General features: G+C 30.9%; 1 protein-coding gene across 1 annotated transcript; it reads left to right on the top strand.

The window, feature by feature from the left end:
• The first annotated feature begins 14,689 nt into the window (after positions 1-14,689).
• On the top strand, positions 14,690-15,256 carry LOC123202552. Its single transcript, XM_044618483.1, has 2 exons — positions 14,690-14,789; positions 14,872-15,256. Exons 1-2 carry the CDS (start codon positions 14,769-14,771, stop codon positions 15,097-15,099), a joined length of 249 nt encoding a protein of 82 aa, XP_044474418.1. The 5' UTR covers positions 14,690-14,768; the 3' UTR covers positions 15,100-15,256.
• The last annotated feature ends 4,864 nt before the right edge of the window (positions 15,257-20,120 follow it).

The following is a 20,120-nucleotide window of genomic DNA, read 5'->3' as shown; positions in this document are numbered from 1 at the left end:
TTTATTGTTCATATTTTTGTAGAATGAGCTTAACATTAGCCAAGATTATACTTTCATTAAAGGACTCTAGTTTTGTCGTGATTATTGCTATGATGGGTTTGAATACAAGATCTAGTCCATCTATAACAAAATTAATTAGCAATTCTTTTGTTATTTTTTATCCATAGGCCACTAATGTATCATACATGTCTTTCATTCTCCTAACAAACTCTTGTATGCTGAAACTTCCTTTCTTAAATGTTTGTAGTGAATTCTTAAGATTCACAATTCTAACCATGGACTCTGAGATAAAATAATTCTGCAAAGACTCCCAAATTTCATTAGTAGTCACATAGTTTGCCATATTACTAAATATCTCCTCAGAGATAGAGGCTAACAACCAACTCATCAACAATTGATCAAAACATTTCCAAATAAGACAATCATTGTTAGATTGAGTAAATTCACTGAAACCAATATCAAATTTGACATGAACAAAAGGTGGTGGAAATGAGATCAAACTTGTGTGATGCTTTATAAAGCCATGATCACCTACTATGTCCAGTGTATAACATGCCTCTCTAGATACATATCCTTATGAAACCTACACCTAAAGAGATATGTTAACTTATACAATGAAACCATGCATGATAATTAATAAATTCTATAACGCCTGTAGATATGTCCAAAGGTATAATTGTCTTGTGCCCTTGCATATTTGTAATTATGATGAAATAATTAATGTGTGAAATAGTCAACACACAACCATGTGAGGAGACCACATGCCCATGTTTGTTTGGCAAAGAGGGCAAAGTTATCTTTTTCCATTTGTTGCTTGATATTTGGCTAAGTTCAAGTGATATGCAAGTCCGTGTATGGGGTATGCATGCTTATGCATCATCAGTAGATTTGAATTTGAGATAAAGATACATTTCATGGGGATCTTGGAACATGGCTTTAATCATGCAATGACATACATACCTGCGTGCCATAAGTACATACTCGTGTATCATTGTCTATAATGAAAACAAAAATGATCGCAAATGTGTTTGGCTCATATTTACCCTAATTTTTCTTCAGCCAAAATAGAGAGTTTGAAAGCCTTTTGAAAGCTTGGAGTCGTGGGTTCTTGGAGAAGAATTTTGGAGTTGATTCAAAGACACACAAAGATTTCCTTGTATCGACAATAAAGGTAAGTATGCAATCTATTGGTTTCTTCATTTGTTCAGATTAATTCTTGAGATAACATGCATGAAAGTTAGTTGATAATCAATTTGGTTAATGAACTTAAGGTACTTTAATGCTTGGATATGCATATGTTTATGACGATAATAACCTAGGTTATAATGGTACATATTTGATGGTGTAATGAATGAATATGGATCATCGAGTGCCAGGTTTTGTTATAAGATTTTGTTAATCATGTTAGAAACTTTATATGATATCCTTTGATCTGTTTATTTTGTGATTAAATATAGAGCATAAGGTTAGTGCTAAAAAAAGAACATAAGGGTTGGTGAATTGTGATGGTTTTTTATGAGTTATGTGTAATATGAATAATGTATGCTAGACTTTGGGTAAAGGTTTCCTTTTGTAAATTATTTAGAAGTCTTCTTTAGCTTCTTAGGTTAAAATGAAGTGCTGACATTTGGTGTAACTTCTCATGAATATGGGTTTGTGTTAGAATCTTTGCTTGTGACCTTGGGATGTTTTTGGTATTGTTGTTGATGGTATGTCGTGGTTGTATTTTGGAATGTGTTGATACATATTGGATATTGATGGTATGTGGTTAGGAGATTGAAAAACATAGGAAGAATGAAATTTATATTTTTTGGAAAATTAATGCTACATGCTTGTATGTCACTTGACACACAACTATGTCTGTCTGGGATAAAATATCTCCTCATGTTAGATCAATGCTACGAGAATATGGATTTGGAGATAGACCCACTCTTATGTGGTATGGGACACATAACCATGTGCTCAACCCTAATAATACACACCCATATGCCTAGGATTTTTGCTGTGTGGATTATTTGATACACGCTTATATGCCTAGGATTTCTTTCCTATACACCTTTATGTGTGAAGAGTACATACTAGTGTAGTTTTAGAGAAATTTGAGAATAAAGACAAAACGGTTAGAAAGGAAGATAAAGAGTTTGAAATATGGTAGAAGAGTTAGGAAATGACAAATTTACCCCTAAAAATGGATAATTACAAGAAAAGCCAATGATAAGGCCCTAATAAAGGTTGTTGGTGATAGAAATTATTACGAGTCTATTTGACTGTGGACGACAACACATATCTTGATCAAAGTGGTTTCAAATTGGAAAACTGGAAACAATATACTATTCTTGTATGAACCATCAGATTATGTATAGTGTGGTACTGAGAACAACGATGCTACATATATATATAACATATGGATACCTTTGGATAATTATGCCTCGATTACAGGTGATGTAACATCTAGGATGCATGTGTGATGGACACCATTATTAAGAAAAGGCACTAGACACTAAGTTAATTCGGATAAGCATTTGAGATGCTAGAAAAACATTCGTGATATCGCATACTAGAAAATAAAGAACACGTATAAATTATTAGATATGAATATGTGTATCACTTACTTACTGAGCATATATCACTCACATGTTCTATTTGTGTAGTTTTACAGGTAAAGTTGTGGAACAATTAAGGAACCAACAGGCTAGCTCATAGTGGCACATGAGAGAGTGGTGATTTTGTCGTCTTACCATTATTCAATATTTCATGGTTTTGGATCACTATTATTTGTTTTTTCTATGGATGAACTTTTATTCATTATGAGTTGTATCTACTTACCCTACACATTAGATTTTATAATTGATACTCAAACTTTGTTTATTTGATTTATTAAATAATAAATTTGGGTTATGGGATGTCATTTGTTTCCATATGCTTGACTTCAATATTTTTGCATGAGAATTTTGATTTGACATGTCTTTTTAGATGCACATTCTGTGTAAAGGTATGTGTTTGGAAATGGTGGTTACAAATTCCCACAATCCCAAAATTGCATTTATTAATTCATATCACCAAGTCTCACATTATCCATCATGCAAAAAGAAATGTAAATACATCCAAATACATAAATATAGCCAATAAGAAAAATGACTAAAATGCCTTTACCCTTATGTACTGTCACAAGCTGACCCACTAATTCCCTTGTCCTTGTCATGCTACTTCACAATCATACTCATAAAACCACAAAAGAAAAATACGAGTGAAAAACACTTAGTAAGTAGGTGATCCCATGACACCCAATAAATATGCATATACATCACAATAATTCATAAGATCCCCATAATCTTATGGATGTTTTTCCAACATCTTAGATGTCTATCCAAATTGTCTTAACACCCAGTGCCTTATCCTCAATAACGGTGTCATCTTGGATGACTAATGTCAAATGATGTAATCAATGTTTTAAATAGTTGGTGAAAGCATGACATATCCCATATCTCAATCATAAGGTGTATCCTATATACATATCAATCAGGCTTTGGACTATGATACTGTATCACAAGAGAATAAGACCCTAGGCCTTTCCCAAAATCACACAAATATCCTGGATGTTAAGAAGCCCAACATCAGTGTGTACACTGACATCCCAAATGTTAAGACACCCAACATTAATGTAGAATCATCCAAAAGTATCTAGGTCACATAAACTAGCCCGTTTCTTTCATGACCACAAGCACACAACTCGATGGCTCAAACTAATATAATACATCATTTCTAGTTTTCAATTCAAAATCGCTTCAATTGGGGTCTAAGTCGTCATCTACATAGTCAGACACGCCCATAATGATTTCCATCACATACTATCTTCATTAAGGCCTTCTTATTGGTTTTCCTCATATTCATCTCTCATAAGGGTAAAATAGTCATTACCATTATCATTCATAATCATTGCTAGCTTTCTAAACCCTTGCTTCCATTTTCCCCAATCACATACAGAAGTGTGCATTCCTTACATAAGGTGTATAAATTCTACCTACACAAGTATAAAATTAGCTAACATTGGCATACAATCCAAGGTTGCATACAAAGTAGTATGTCTCATACCACATAGATGTGTAACCATTCCTAAATTAATACACTTGTGTGTTTCCTAACACGAGAACTATTTCTACCTAGTTATACACGGTCATGTATGTAGACATATATAGGGTATAGTGTCTTTTTCTACAGATCGTAATCCCACCTAAAAAGCAATTCTTGACTACCAAGAGCCAACTCCAGACACCCTTACATATACTAATCCATCGAGTATCAGTTATAAACATATATTAGCATAATGTCCAATGCAAATTTGCATGTAAACATGATAATCATGACCATACAACTTAGGAATCAATCTTACATGTTTAAGTTCTTTATCTTAAAGGATACACTGTAGCTATTTCCTAATAATCTATTATCCATAGCCACACACCTAAAATCCTCATCCAAGGTTTATATTACATAACCAAAAGTAGACTATTTGAATGTACTACAAAATGTTCAATTTGTGAAAGTATCACTCACAAGAATCAAACTCTAACTACACATTAATCACAAGTATTATGACAATATTAATGCAAAACAACATCTTTAAGCAATCAATCGTCAATAATATATATATATACACACACACACACACAATAGAAACAAATTATCTAAGGAAATTCATTCATCATAAAAGGACACCGTACTTACCATTCCTTTGTCAAATCTGTTATCTGCATATGGCAAAGCTTAATTCCCCGCAACTTACATGTGATAATGTTCATTGTAAGATAAATCCCTTTTATCTTACAAGTATCTATCTTAGGTCCTAGGCCTCCAAGTATCTATCTTTTCTCTCTGTTTACTAGAAGAAAATGGCAAAAGAATGAAACCAAATGCATCTAAAACCTTTTTATTTTCATTTAAAGCACACGATACACAAGCATCCACTATTCATATCGGTCATGTATGCCATTACACATTAACAACAATTTTCTAAACCATTGCAAAATTGTTCCTTATTCAAACTTCAAACACGTTGCTCACACATGGGCCTATAATGTTCATTGTAATGTCGGGATTATAGACTTTTCTAGAATGACCACTTTATGTGTGTATAAGATTTTCATGATCAATCGTATGGTCCCTTATCACAGTTTTACCATCCAAAGACATATTATTCGTACGATCTTATATAATTAACTCTCATATGAGTTGAATACCAATAAATCCCTTTTATTAATGAATAGTATAAAATTATAATTATAAATGTCAAATGCGATTAGCTCTAGGGCACTAATCGTAACATGTATGACTTATAAATTATAGGAATCTAATGCCTTTACTTTTCTTGCACTTTATATGGGATCTCTTATCTTAAAATCATATTCCACTCCATTTTTGTTCTCTTTGTAACTCTATATTGTGTTTAAGATATACACTAATTCTATTGAAGCTAATATCCTAGTAGTTCTAGATTATCTGGAAACAATCACTGAGGTATTTCACTTTTATTCTTATCACTTTGTCTTATTCATTCCTTTCAGTGCATAATTTATCTACCTAGTATTGTTCCCCTTTTCATCACACTTTGAATTCATAACTGTTTTGAGATTTTTTTTTTGAAACCCTTCTTATACGTTTCCATCAAGGACAAATTCACATATTGGCAAGTGCGATATTATCTAGCAAGTATATTAGATGGTATTAAGAAGTATAGTGAATAAAAGTTTCTAGGTATTGGAATTTTGTATATATATATATATATATTTTGTGTGTGTGTATATGTTATGCGCATTTTAATAATATCTTCTCTCTTCACAATTTGTATGTATTTGAAGATTCAAGTCAAGCATGAAACACTTGATTGTGCTACTTGTAACTATTTTTAGTTTTGATTATAAAGAAAGATTATTATAATAGGAAAATTATAGTTTTTTTTCTTTATTTTTTTATGATCGTGGATAATATTGAGAGTTTAAGATAATTGTAATTAATATATAATTAATGTTAATGATTATATTCTGAGAATCAAAATTTTCATTATCAATATTCCTCTTACCATAATGATAAAATTTTTTTTGCTATTTTAATGATCGCTAGATATATTTATTATAATAAAAATATTTATCATTGATATTTTGTTTAATGATCAGTAATTTTATTTACAACAACGGATATATTCATTGTTGATATTATGCTTGGTGACCAGTAAATATAACTATAATGACGAGAATATTTATCATTGATATTATGATTAGTGAATAATACATATTGTTATAATGACGACAATAAACATTGTTAATATTATGATTAGTAACCAATAAATATTACTATTACGATGAAGACGTTCATCGTTATTATCATTTTCAAAGACCAAAAATATTGTTTTGATGATAAAGAGATATTCATCATCATTACTATTTTTAATAATAAGATTTACACCTCTCAATTATTTATATTAGCGATGGGATTTTTCATCCTATCACTAATACTTTTAATGTGAAAATTATAAAGACAGACGATTATGAACTTTTTCCCATCATTAAAACTCTTTAACGAAGGGAAATCGACTTTTAACGAACATATTACCTCTTGTTAAAGTCTTTTTTTTTTTTTTTGTACTGATAATATGATAGTGGTTATAAAAATTAAGGAAGAGTATATGCATTTATTGGTTATTGATAAATTTTAGGAAAATGGTTACTTGTGTAATAGGAAACTTATTGGTATTGCTAAGTTATTGTGGGGATTGATTGTGGTATATGTGATCTTGATATGAGGCTAGCTTCAAGCACGTAGATAGTGTTTCTCAAACTTTTTACCTTTTAGATTCAAAACACTCCCTGCTAGTTGTTAGTGGTAGTCAGTTGAAAAAATCTTCATTTCATGAGTTAAGTTTGACAGATTTTTTTACCGCAAAATAATATTTTTTCAGGTTGCTCAAGGATATCCTCGCAGTCCCTTTGCTACCTTGCCCTCTGCCCCTTCAAGCTATAATGAATACAAAGAAGGGACGCAAAAATGCTAGAGATAATACTAATTATAATAGCGAGTAATGTGTCCCGTAATAATTAGTTGATGCCATTTATTATTGACAGACTAGCCTTTGATAGAGCTTTATAACCTCATCCCTCTTTTACTTATTACAGATATGTTTGCACGCATGTTCAACATGAATTAAAAAGATACAACAAACTAAAACACATTCAGATAAAACTAATTGGAATGACAAAAATGTGCTCAACTAATTAGCCACCTGGTAACTAATACAACACGAAATTGACATCAAAACATGTGGGAAAATAAAGGAGGTGGGATTGTAACATGTTGTTTAATTACTAACGAAACGAGTTTTATGGCATACAACCAAAAACTAATTACTTGTAACGATATATTCTTACAATGTACTGTTTTAGCAAGTGACAAGAATCATAGTACCATACGAGAGCCTTTTATTTGTAGCTGTGTGATAAATTCAAACGATTGTTGTGGCATCATTTGCATTGTCTACGAATGATTTGTCCTTGATGGACCAGTAGGCCTAGGGTTGCTCAGAGGAACATAAACTTTGGGACTATAACTAGGAGGAAGAAAGACACCATAAGTCGCCAAAGGGCTAAATAGAAGGAACATAATGATCAGAAGGAAGGAACAAATACGGGAACGAGAAGTACTAGAAGTGCTAACCATTTATGTATTCTCCTGGCTTGTCTATTTAAAACCAAGAGATGACATGCTTACATATATAGGAAAAGAGTAGTAGCCTGACTTTTCAATATTCAAGTTATGCATGACAAATCAAATTAAAATTAATTTCACTTTCTTGAATGTTTTTCATTTATAGGGGGTAGCTGTTATGGGGGCCATCATTCACTGAAATATTATCAAGAAAATTAATTCACTTGCAGACTTCTAAAGCGTTTACTTGACCGGGTCGCTGAAAATCATGATGTATTACAAAAGATCAAAAACATTTATTGAATTACTCTTTGGTATTTGTTTCGAAGGGGATATATCTCAAAAATAAAAATACATTAACGAAGTTAAAAAGAGGGAATCTTTTTCGGCAAATCAATACAAAAATTGGTGTCGCATAGGTGGAGATTGTTGTTGATAAAGTCCCCAGGAGATTGTGGCAAGAGAAAACTATTGTAAGAAAGCAATTAATCGCGCGTGCCAGATATGTTTAGAATGCATGATTCATTTCTTACAGTTTTATTGTAATTGGCGAAGCCGTTCAAGAGATGACTGGTTGAGGATAAGGGAGTCAGTGAAATTGTCTCTGGTTGAGAAGAAACTGTGGAAAACTTGACTTATGGGTCATTATAATGCATGCTCACTGGAAAGTCATTTTCTTGTAGTACACTAAGATGTTACATTAATTGTGATAGGGAGAAAATAAACAAATTCTAGTGACTATAGCGTCAGAGTCACCCTAGCTAAAGTTGCTAGATAAAGACATGAAAATTCTAGAAAAGTAAAAGTGAAACAAAATTAACTAAATTTACCAAACCAACTTTAAAAAGAAAAAAAAAGGTCATATCGTAACTTGTCAAAACCATAAGAGTCCTTTATCTTCTCTTCATTAATTTGACAACCATTTTTAGGATGAACAGGAGTCTTTAGTCAAGTGGCTCCAATTTTCTATTTGATAAGTCGGTCACAACTCTCTTTTTATTTATGCAGGCAAGTTAATCTCTAAGATATTAATAAACAAGCGAGAAGAATAAGAAAATCGATAGCTATATTGTTACTTTTCACTCACTTGTTTGTCGCTTCTTTTTGATTATTATGTTCATTCTATCAAGCCCTTGGCCACCCTTAATTACAAATATAAAGCTCTCGCATGATACTGTGATTCTTGTCACTTTCTAAAAAAATATCCTGTAAAAAGATCACGTTACAAGTAATTTGTTTTTGGTTGTATATGACATAAAATTTGTTTTTCATTAGTAACTAAAAAACATGTTTTTAAGTGATGTTTTTGAAATATTGAGCAAGTTTTTATAAGGTTGAATCTTTGAAGTCTAAGATGCTTATCTGCTACTTATTACGACTTTGTTCATCGATTTTTCAAATGAGGAGATTATAAACTCTAATCAATAAATCAGAATGTAAATAATAAACTTGGGATATATGTTGTGCACATTGCATGCACTTTCTGATCACAGCTCTTATATAAATATATAAGTGACTTTATCACACTAGAATACCCTGTACTTACCAATGTTGTTGGTATAAGTGCAAGATTGTATTATTCTATTTTGACAAGTGGCATAAATCAATGGCATAAAGTTTAGAATATAAACTATTTTTCTTTTTTGTTTTTTTGATAACTTGAGTATTTTCGCTTCTAAAGTGCTAGTATTTTTGGGTTCTCCTATTCCGTCTCTCTTACTGATTTTTTACTAAATATCTTTTGACAAAGAATCCATGACTACATATATAGAAGCTCTACTATACTCAAAGGTTGAAAGGATTTCAACCTTTCTCAAATTAAAGGAGTTTGGTTGAATGTTCAAAGGGAGCTTGAACATTCTCACCTAAGTTAGATGCTTAAATGACAAATTAATGGGATGCTTTTGTTCTTCAATATGTGTAACTTTTTGTTAATCAAAGTTTAATTTTTCAATTTATACTCTATTGATTTGTTGTTGAAAGATTCAATTGTTCTAATTAATTTGGGTATAGTTGATTTGAGATTTGTGAATAATTGGTCCTATGAATGTAGGCTATGTTTATTGTTGAATCATGTAAAAATTGACTACTCTCTATACATTTGATGCATGTTTGTATTTTTAGCTATATAAGTTATTAAATACATCATCATGTGTATTATTGATGTAAATACGTAAACTGTGTCAACGAATTGTGACCACAACTAATATGTATTATTTTCGCAATTCACTATTCTTATTTATAGTGAGTAACTTATATTTGGATAAATGCAATAATTATGAGTAACAATATGATAGTGGTTATTAAAATGTAAGGAAGAGTATATGTATTTCATTGGTTATTGGTGAATTTTAGGAAGATGGTTATGTGCGTAATAGGAAACTTATTAGTTTTGCTAAGTTATTGTGGAGATCATTGTATACTTGGTCTTGATACGAGGCTAGCTTTAAGAACGTAGACAATGTTTCTCGAACTTTTTATCTTCTGAACTCGATACTGCTCATTACTAGTTGTTAGTGGTAGCAAGTTGAAAAAATCTTCATAAGTTAAGTTGGACAAATTTATTTACCACAAAACAAGTAGGGAAAAACTCAATTGATGTATTGTTGAATTTGCAAAATTGAGAGACTGGGAGTAAGCCCTTTTAATGAGAGGACCACATAATATACTATCAAGTGCGAAGGAAATATTTGAAGCAGTAAGTTCAATAGAACCTGTACGTGAGATGAGAATGTTATTACCGTCACCTACAATAATGTCCTCAGTACCATTGTACTCAGAGTGTACTGACAAGTTCTGAATGTCAAATGTGAAGTGGTGTGAGGCACCTGAGTCCATGATCCAATTGCCATTGTGAGGAAAAGTTGCACTGGTGGATAGATTTGCTTGTAGTTCAGAATATTGAGACCTGCAGACTTGTGCATTATGGCCAAATTTGTCACAGATTTGGCGTTACACTTTGGTTCTATTGTAGCTTGGTATTGACTGATTCTAGTTGGAATTGTTGATGCAGCTATCTTGAGTATGTTGTTGTTGCTAAACATTGAATTGTTGAGATCTACCAGGTATAGTGTTTCTTCAGTTATAGTTGTTGTTGTTGTTTTCTTAGACCTATTGTTGATGCCAGTGCGTTGGCCAAATTGTAACATAATTTTGGTCATTTCTTTCTTTGATTCATCATGCTTAAAGGAATGTTTCATGATCTGTGAGCTTGTCAAACAACTCTTCATAAGAGATTGTTGTATCTCTAGCATGAATGGCAGCACTAATTTCTTTATATTCAGGTCCAAGACCACTAAGAATCTTGATCACCAGCAAATGGCTTGAATTTTTCATTATATAGCAAGGTATTTATAAATTGATATTGTCAAAAAATAGACACAATGAGTAATCACAGAAGATAAATTTACTATCAAATATACACTATGGGCAATTACAGGAGATAAATTTACTATCAAATTTGTACTAATGATAATCTGAAGACCCAAAGATTATAACCGTCATGCATTGATTTATATGAATATATGATCAGTCTTAACTGCGATAGGGTGTATCCTTGATATAAACATCAGTAAAGAACTTCATCTTTAACTTCTACACATTTTCGCCCATATATTATATTAATAAAGGATAAATTAAAATAAACAGTCTCAAATAGGTACCCAATATTCTTGGCTAGTTGTCCTTACTAAACGCCAGGACTCTAAATGCGACACAAAAAACTCAAGAAGGCTAGCGAAAAATCAAAGACAAAGCCTAGATCTAAAGAACCAGATGAGGAGAAGAGAGAGGCGAGAGGAAAAATCTAGAGCATGAAAGAGAAATTTTATTTCATTAGAAAAAAACAAAGAAAGCATACACTGCTAAATATTTCTCCTCTTTTTATACTTGACCGAGTTAACAGGGAGCTGTTAATACTAAAAATTTCGTTACAATTTTTAATAAATTGCAGAAAGGGCCTTCACGTAATTGGTTATTCACAGATGAGCCTTATTACTAACTTCAACAAAGGACACTTGTTTTGGTTTCTGCCATATTCATCTCAAATATGCTAATGTCTCCTCTTAAACTCAGCCTTCTTTGATCTTTTTCTTTTTCTGTAACGAGGAACCTTTCTTGAGGTGCACCTCCTCTTTAGGGTTATGAAGACTATACCGAACAAGTCAAATTTTGAGTCAAATGATTAATTTTATAATCATTATGCCGAATAAATTAGGATTTAATCTTGATATAAGCTCACCAAATCTTAAGCCCAATCATTCTTTTATCTTGTTTTTGTTTCTTATGTATTCACCCCAAATACATTGATATCCCCCTTTAAACTCAACCTTCTTTCTTTCTTTGATATCTTTACTGGATTTGTCTTCCTGCCTTTTCTAATTTCTTTTGTTGTTTTTTTATTTAATTTTTTGTTTTGTATTTTTTTTAATTTTTTAAACTTTCTTTTTCTTCCTTCCTTCCCTCCTTTATTTATTTGTTTCTTTTTTTTTAAATGAACAATACAAGAAAAGGTATGAATAAAATAATGAAAAAACGAGACAAACAAGGACGACTATGGCAATATGTTTGAGTACAAATACAAACCTGCAAGTAAGGGAGAGCTAAAGGTGTCACTAACTAACGTGACCCAAAAAAAAGAAAAAAAGAAAAGAGAATTGGTAATCGATTGATACCCTACACTTATAACTAGTCATTGGAAATGAGAGTATCTATGGAGTTATATGGCATGCGTTATGTCATAGATTAGTTGAACGGGCAAATTACGTTTTATAATATTATTTTGGCCAAAGGACTATTACCCACCCAAAGTATGCTGTCCAAGTTTCTCCCGTTAACTTTTAAAATTTTATTTACCCATCCGTAAATGATTAAAACTAATGGTTTCAAGGGTAAAATCATCATTTTATCTGTATTATAAAAAATAAACTTAAATTTGATAAATTTCCCCCCTGAAACCCTAAAAACTAATAATTTCCTCTAACCCAAGTTTTAAAAAGCAGCATTTCCCCCCCTAGGGTTTTCAATTTTTCAGATTCAATTTTTCGATGATGTTTCTTTCTCTCCAGTGACCTCCAGGCAGCGCCTCTTCCTCTCAAGCACGGTCTTCTTCCGGTGGCTCTCTTGAGAGTGGTCGTCGACGAAGACCAGGAGTCTTTGTCGACATCCACTCCCAGAAGAGCCGTCGAAAGAAGACCGCATAGGAGAGGAAAAGTTGTCGCCTGGAGGTCGTCGAAGAGGAAGAAACGACACCAGAAAATTGAATTTGAAAATTAGAAACCCTAGGGGGGAAAATGTGTTTTTTAAAACTTGGGTTGGGGTGAAATTATTAGTTTTAGGGTTTAGGGGGGAAAAATGATATAACTAACGAACTCAGTTAATTTTAACAGCCTATGGGTGGATAAATGAGATTTTCAAAATTAACGGGGGAAAACTTGGCAAATGCGCATACTTTGGGTGGGAAATAGTCCTTTGGCCTTATTTTTTTTTAAAACAATTACTCAAAACATTTTTTTTCTAGCCCTTAAATAGGGTACAATGGTGTAAAGTAACAAAATAGGATTCCTCTTATAGCAAACACTCCTATTATTGCTGTTATTCTCTAATTACACAAATGTTCCTATTAATGGAACAAATATAACCCTTATATAATTAGGAAAACAATAAACCTATTAATTGAAACAAGTCCTATTCTAATGTGGAAAATACTTAAAACAATATATGAAATTGAATTTAAGTAGGAATCTTGTAAAATTTAGGAAAGCCTCAATAAAAAAAGTGCAATCCTTCCATTTGGGCTCTAGCTCCTTTTCTTCTGTCTCTGAATTTTCCAAATGGGTTGTATTCTTTTAATATAATAATTCAAATGTAGTTTAAAGCTTCTTGGCTATTGAAAGACTAATTGGCCCAAAATCAAGAACCACGTGACCTTAAGACAACCTCTATAACACCATAGATCACATTATGTCTACTTTGCTGTTACAAAATTACACTATGAAGAGACTTCAATGATTGGCCTAAGTAATAAGGGGTCAAAAATCATTCAAAAACATTCAAGGTTTGAATGACTCTAACATGATATATCATAATAAAATTTATTATTAATTTGTTTGATCTGTAATTACGAGTCTTAGTGGCTATAGACCCTAGGGGTTTCATTCCCAAAGTTCTTCGGATTAACCAAAAAAAATATTACATTGTAAAGAAGAAAAAATTACAAGAATTGGTCGCAAGCCTCACAAATTGATTCTCTCTCTCATAGCTGTTTTAGTTACTCTAGGTTTATAATTATGGTCTTTGTCTTCTATCGTATTCCTTCCCTCTCACTGTGGGATTAAACTCCTTCTTGTAAGTAATACATAGTCTACTATATCTATTAGGCCTCATGATCATATATGCTCAATTTGATTCCTAATACAATTTATATTCTTATTCGTAATTCTATTTTTTAAAAAAATACTAATTCTACATAGAAACATATTAATAAAATTCATATCCTTATAGATAACTAATTTGAATTGAAATAGGTTCAATCTCCCACTCAAATTAACTAGACATTCTTTGACATTATTTTTTAAAAGAGTACTATATGTATAAACAATGAATACAAATTTATATATAAATAATGATATATTAGTATATAATTAGATATTATTTTATTTTTAATTAAAAATTATTCAATTATATAATAATATATTATTATTTATTTATAAATTTATACTCATTATTTATATATCTAGTTGTAATGATTTTCAATTATAGTTAGACACTTTGATAATATATGCTATCAGCAGCCCTTTTGGCTGAGAGAAATCCATTTGGGAAGAAATACACCAGGGAATTGTTGGAATATGTGAGCAGATTCCTCAGAAATAGGGTGACATGTGGAAGTGTCAGCAGTGTCTCATGCCTAAATTATAGTCCACTGAAAGACTAAGCAACCAACCACAAATTTGTATTGAGCAATCAACCAACCAACGACAAAAGGGGATATTTATCTTGCGGTTTTAACATCCAACATAAATCAATTCTTGAACAAGCAACTAAAATTCACGTTTATCTCTTTAACCTTCAACATGAATTCACAAACAAGGAGGGTAACTTTCTAAACATGTCTCTCATACGTTGCATTGATGATAATGATCTCAGGTATAATTTTCTATTTTATTTTCATGACAGGAGGTGGAAACTACAACTGCACAAGGTGGAGTTGAGGGAGGTGAGAGAAGGGTGGAAACAACTAGTTATGAATCATCAGCGGGGCAAGGGCAACAAGTGAGGAGTGTGGAGGTGGTTCACCAGCCCCATCCCCGGAAGAGTCCCAACACTAGTGGCGGTGTCTTGGAGGGTGCTGCTGCCGCCGTGGAAACCACTCTTCAATCTGCCAAGGAAGCCATCTCAAGATAAATAAATAACCTTCCCAATTACATTTGAGAGAGAATTTCTTCTCGAATGTTGTTGACACTGTACTAATTATTTATTATAATAAGCTTTGCTCTGTTTTTTCATCATTAAATTCATCATCATACAAATGAAACGGCGTTAATTGAAAAGCCTGCGTCTATTTCTTAGTTCGAGTCTTGAATAGCATATGCAATTTTTTCCTTCTTAATTTTCAATTTCAACTTGAGCTAACAGTTTTTTATGGATTTTGAATCTGGAAACTTCATTTCTTTTCTCTTTTGTGGCTCTGTTACTATAAATGTTTTGTTATTAATTTTTTTTAACTTCAAACACAATTCTATATGATATAATCAATTTAATGTATTTTTATCATGATTAACATAGATAAAACTTAGAATTCTGCCTGACTGTTATGACCCCAAAGCTAAATAATTTTTGAAACTGTAAAACTGCCATTTTGCATGGTTTATTTATGCAGTTTTTCCATACCTGGTTAAAGGGACTTTTTTTTTTTTATTATTATGCAAAATTTTTACCAAATTTTTAACGTACATGTCTAAAAAGCTAAATTCTACAAAGGAATCTGAAGGGACAAAACTATTGCTTTTTTTATATTGTAGGGATAGTACTTTGTTTTTTTTTTTCTATTGAATAAATCAAACTTACGTTCAGATTGTTTTATTGAAATAACCAAATTTTTACTATTTCCCATTTAACATACTACTGAACACAATTAAAATTATTCTTTTATTTTATTTTGGAACTAAAATGATTACTTCAGTATCTTAAATAGAAAATAGTGAATGTTTGATTCCTTTAAAAGAGAAATTTGAAAATTCGATTCTTTTAATAAGAAAATAAAAAAGTTTAATCCCATTAATAGAAAAAAAAAATTTGGTTCATTAAATAGAACATATGTGATAGTTTGGTGAATCCAAGTGTTAATATTATCTCTTCTACAAATTGTACTAAAAATTTCTACTCGGGAGGACTTGTACAAAAACCATGATCAATCATCATATACATATCCAACAACCATCAATTGATCTTCTAAGAACCTTTACAATTGTTATATGATAAATTCCAACTCATGAAGTATCTCACTGAGAAATGACTAGCCACAAAAGCAGGTCCACACCTTGACCTACAGATAAACATCCCTTTGAGAACTTTATCCATCAATTGGCATTCCTTCTGTGTCATCTTCCCACAATGAAAAGTTATAACTTTCTACCTTATCAAATCTCATTCCTTATGATACCTCCAATGTAATAGATAAAGAAGTTATTTTGTATTTAAATCATAAACTGATGACATTGTATCTTTTTTCCTTAATCTTAAAAAAATGCATTATTCAAAAGAAAAATGGCGGAGAAGGAAAAACAAATAGAAATAAGATATTTGATACCTAGGATTGGACTAGTTTTATCTCAAGGTTTTTAAAACTAAATCGGTGATCAAACTAGTTGTTTCACTTGTTTATAGTTCGACCAGTTCAATTTATTATCAAATTATAATAAATTTTTTAATAATATTAATCATCTAACACATGTTTTAAACATAAACCATATGAAGTTTATTAGAAGAAAATTTGTACAACCAACAATAACAACAAAGTATATTTGCTTCTTTGAATTATAAATTTTAATTCATTGAAACAAAAAAAAAAAAAAACAAAACAACAAAACAATTTCAAAAATTTTAATCAAACAATTTGTACTCTATGATGAAGGCTCCAACCAGTCTTCATCATTTTCATAGTCATCAAGTGTCACCATTTCTTAATCTTCATCACCTATACAAATATAATGAAGTTATACTTTAACATAAATTTGAAATACATATGAACTTAAGAAACTTATTGATTTCAAACCAACCTTTAGAAACATGAGAAAATGACTCTTCAATATTTTTTGAATATTTTTCATCAAGTATATTTTCTAACTCATCTTAGTCGAGTTCTCATTCTTCCTCTTAATCCACAACTCAAAACTCAATTTTATCAATTTATTCATAATCTACGTGATCATATGACTTCTTGGAAGATACAAGCCTGTACATGGATATAAAAATATTATTCACAATAGTAAACCTAGTATAAAATATATACACATGCAATATCACATGAGAAAATAAATTTAATTTTTATTTTATACCTATTTTTCAATCATAAATTGCAAAGAATATGGACAAGATCATTAAGCCTTTGGTGCTCTAACCTATTTCTTTTCTTTGTGTGGATACATTCAAATATACTCCAATTTTGTTCACATCCAAAAGGAGTTGTTTGGCTAAGAAGCCTTATCACTTGCTTTTGTAGATTTGTAGTATCATAGCCAAATAATCTTCATCTTTAATTTTAAAAAAATCAAATAATTAAAAGAAAGAATTGAAAATTGAGAACAACCTGAAAGATTAAATCACTAAACATTTAGTAAAAGAAATTAAAGATAATTTTAAACATTAAAGTATAATAATGTTGGGTAATAGATAATTTTTTATTCTTACAAAGTCGAGTACTCTTGCTACAACTAGAAGCTAATGTACAAGAAAAGTTTTTCAAACGATCTCAATATAAACCTATTTCAGCTAACAACTTTGACGTATCACATATAGTTGGCTTATCAGTCACATCCATGAACCTATTCATAAACTCCAATTTTTTGAAAAAATTGTCTCGATCATAATAAAAAGTTGGGTTCAACTAATACACAGCAGCATGATGACTTCAACACAACATTCGATCTCAACTAGCCATTATAATGTTGGTGTAAAGCTTGTACAAATGCTTCTTATTTTTGAACAACTTCTTAATACCTAAGCGTGCCATATGCACCCCTTTGTAAACATAATCATCAGAATCACAAATATGCAAAAGATGTATCAATGGAATCATAATCTTTACTATAATCAAGCAATTATTCTAGAAATTTTCATCAAGAATAATTTGTTTAACCTTTTTACCCTTTTGCATCTTCAATAATTTTTTGTAATCCATATCAATAATAGAGTTTGCAAATCATTTTTATGATCATGTAAACGTTTCAAAGCAATAAAATTGGTGGCAAAGCAAGTGGCTCCAAGATGAATAATTTCCTTCCAATGATGCATTTTTCTTAACCAATTCAAAGTTCATTTATGATAATAAACAAAAATTGTTACATTAGAAGCAAGACTAACTAAACTCTGCATTTGTGACATCTCTTCCATTGCCTTCATTATTAAATTAATGCAATGAGCAATGCATGGTGACCAACTAATGTGAGAAAATCTCTTAGTAAGTAAATATCCTACAACTTAGTAGTTCGCTCCATTATCAGTCACCATATGAACTACATTTTGAGGACCTACCCATTCAACCATTTTTGCAAATAAATTACACAAAGTATTTGCATTTGTGGAAAAATCTGAAGTATCAACTGATTTGATAAATGTAATCCCTCTAAGACAATACACTAAGAAATTAATTAAAAACTTTTGTCTTGTATATGTCTAACCATCAACCATAATAGAATAACTTATGCATGCAGGCCTTCATACTATGTTGAGAAAGATCACAAGACATTTTGAAATATGTGTCAATTCCAACATTTGCTTTTCTCTTTCCCTTAAAGGAACTTACAGATTGATACAGATAAATCTCTTAAATATCATCATTATCATTATATGATCCTCGTCTTTCTTTGATTTTTTCAATTTTTTTGTAATGACTCTTTTATTTGAAATCAAACATCTCTGGTAACTTTCTTACATGGATCACATTACCTTTTGCTCTAGCTGGATGTTGCTTCATTCTATTAATACCTCCACCTACTATTTTTTTTTTTTTTAATCCACATATTAGTACCTTTTCCCATTAGAATTAGTTCCCTCATTAATATACTTTCATGTTGTATACTTTTTTGTCATATGGAGTGTTCAAAAGATGTTTGCTCTCTAGATTATACTTTAGAAGACAGTGTTGACTTTGATGATATATTGTCCATTTCATTGAAAAAAATAAAAGGAAGCGTTACAATTTATAACTTAATAAGAAACAAATGCCATATTTTGGGATTTCAAGATCATAGATAAAATCCTAATAGACAATATTACATGAAATGAGATTTATGCAACAAGATAAAAATTAAAAAAATCCAAGATTTGCTTCACTAGAATTTGGGAAATTACTAGTAATAAAATGTTTGGAATAAATCATAAGCAAGAAATCTTTATTAAACACAAGCTAGAGAAATCAAAGATGATGTTTAGAACACATAAAGCTAATGTGAAAGTTGAAACTCATATTAGTGTACAAAACCTTTATTGTCTAAAGCATTAAATTCAAATACAATGGCACAAGTGCCATATGTTAGTTGCTCATACATTATGCAATTATTTACTTCTAATAGCAATTTAGAATCATTCCATAAAATTTCCACACATCTAATATCAACTTGAGATCTACAAAAAAATAGGTTGAAAAAGTAACAAATGGGCTTCATAAAACACCTATGCAACTACTCAGATATAACTAATAATAAAGTGAAATTGTATCTCAACAACGATAGCCACAACCAAAGTACCAAACAACCATGACTCACTCACTAAGATAGGCTTAAACTAAGATAAACTAAAATATATACAATCAGGATTTGATGCTAATGAGATATTACAAAGCCAAACATATATATCATAAATTGGACCTAGTTTATCAACAAAAATCATAAATAAAAGATAGTAAAAATAAGTCAAACAAGTGAAAAATCTAAAACAATGTCAACAAATTCTCCCAAAATTGAAGCTTAGCTGAAAAAAAAAAAAAAAGAGAGAGATAGATTGAGTGGTTTTTTTATAGTGAAAGAGAAAAACTTCAACAATTTATATTTTAAGGAAATAAATTTTTTAAGTTAGCATAGTTAGGGTGTTGACTTTGGTTAAACTCAGTTATTTTAATTTTAATCAGTTCAATCGATTCATTGGCTTTGATTGGGTTTAATCGAGTCAATAAGTAACCAGATTTTAATGTAAACTGAACCAGACTT

The sequence above is a fragment of the Mangifera indica genome, chromosome 19, assembly GCF_011075055.1.
Source record: "Mangifera indica cultivar Alphonso chromosome 19, CATAS_Mindica_2.1, whole genome shotgun sequence".
NCBI lineage: Eukaryota > Viridiplantae > Streptophyta > Magnoliopsida > Sapindales > Anacardiaceae > Mangifera > Mangifera indica.
This window is presented reverse-complemented; position numbering and strand designations above follow the sequence as displayed.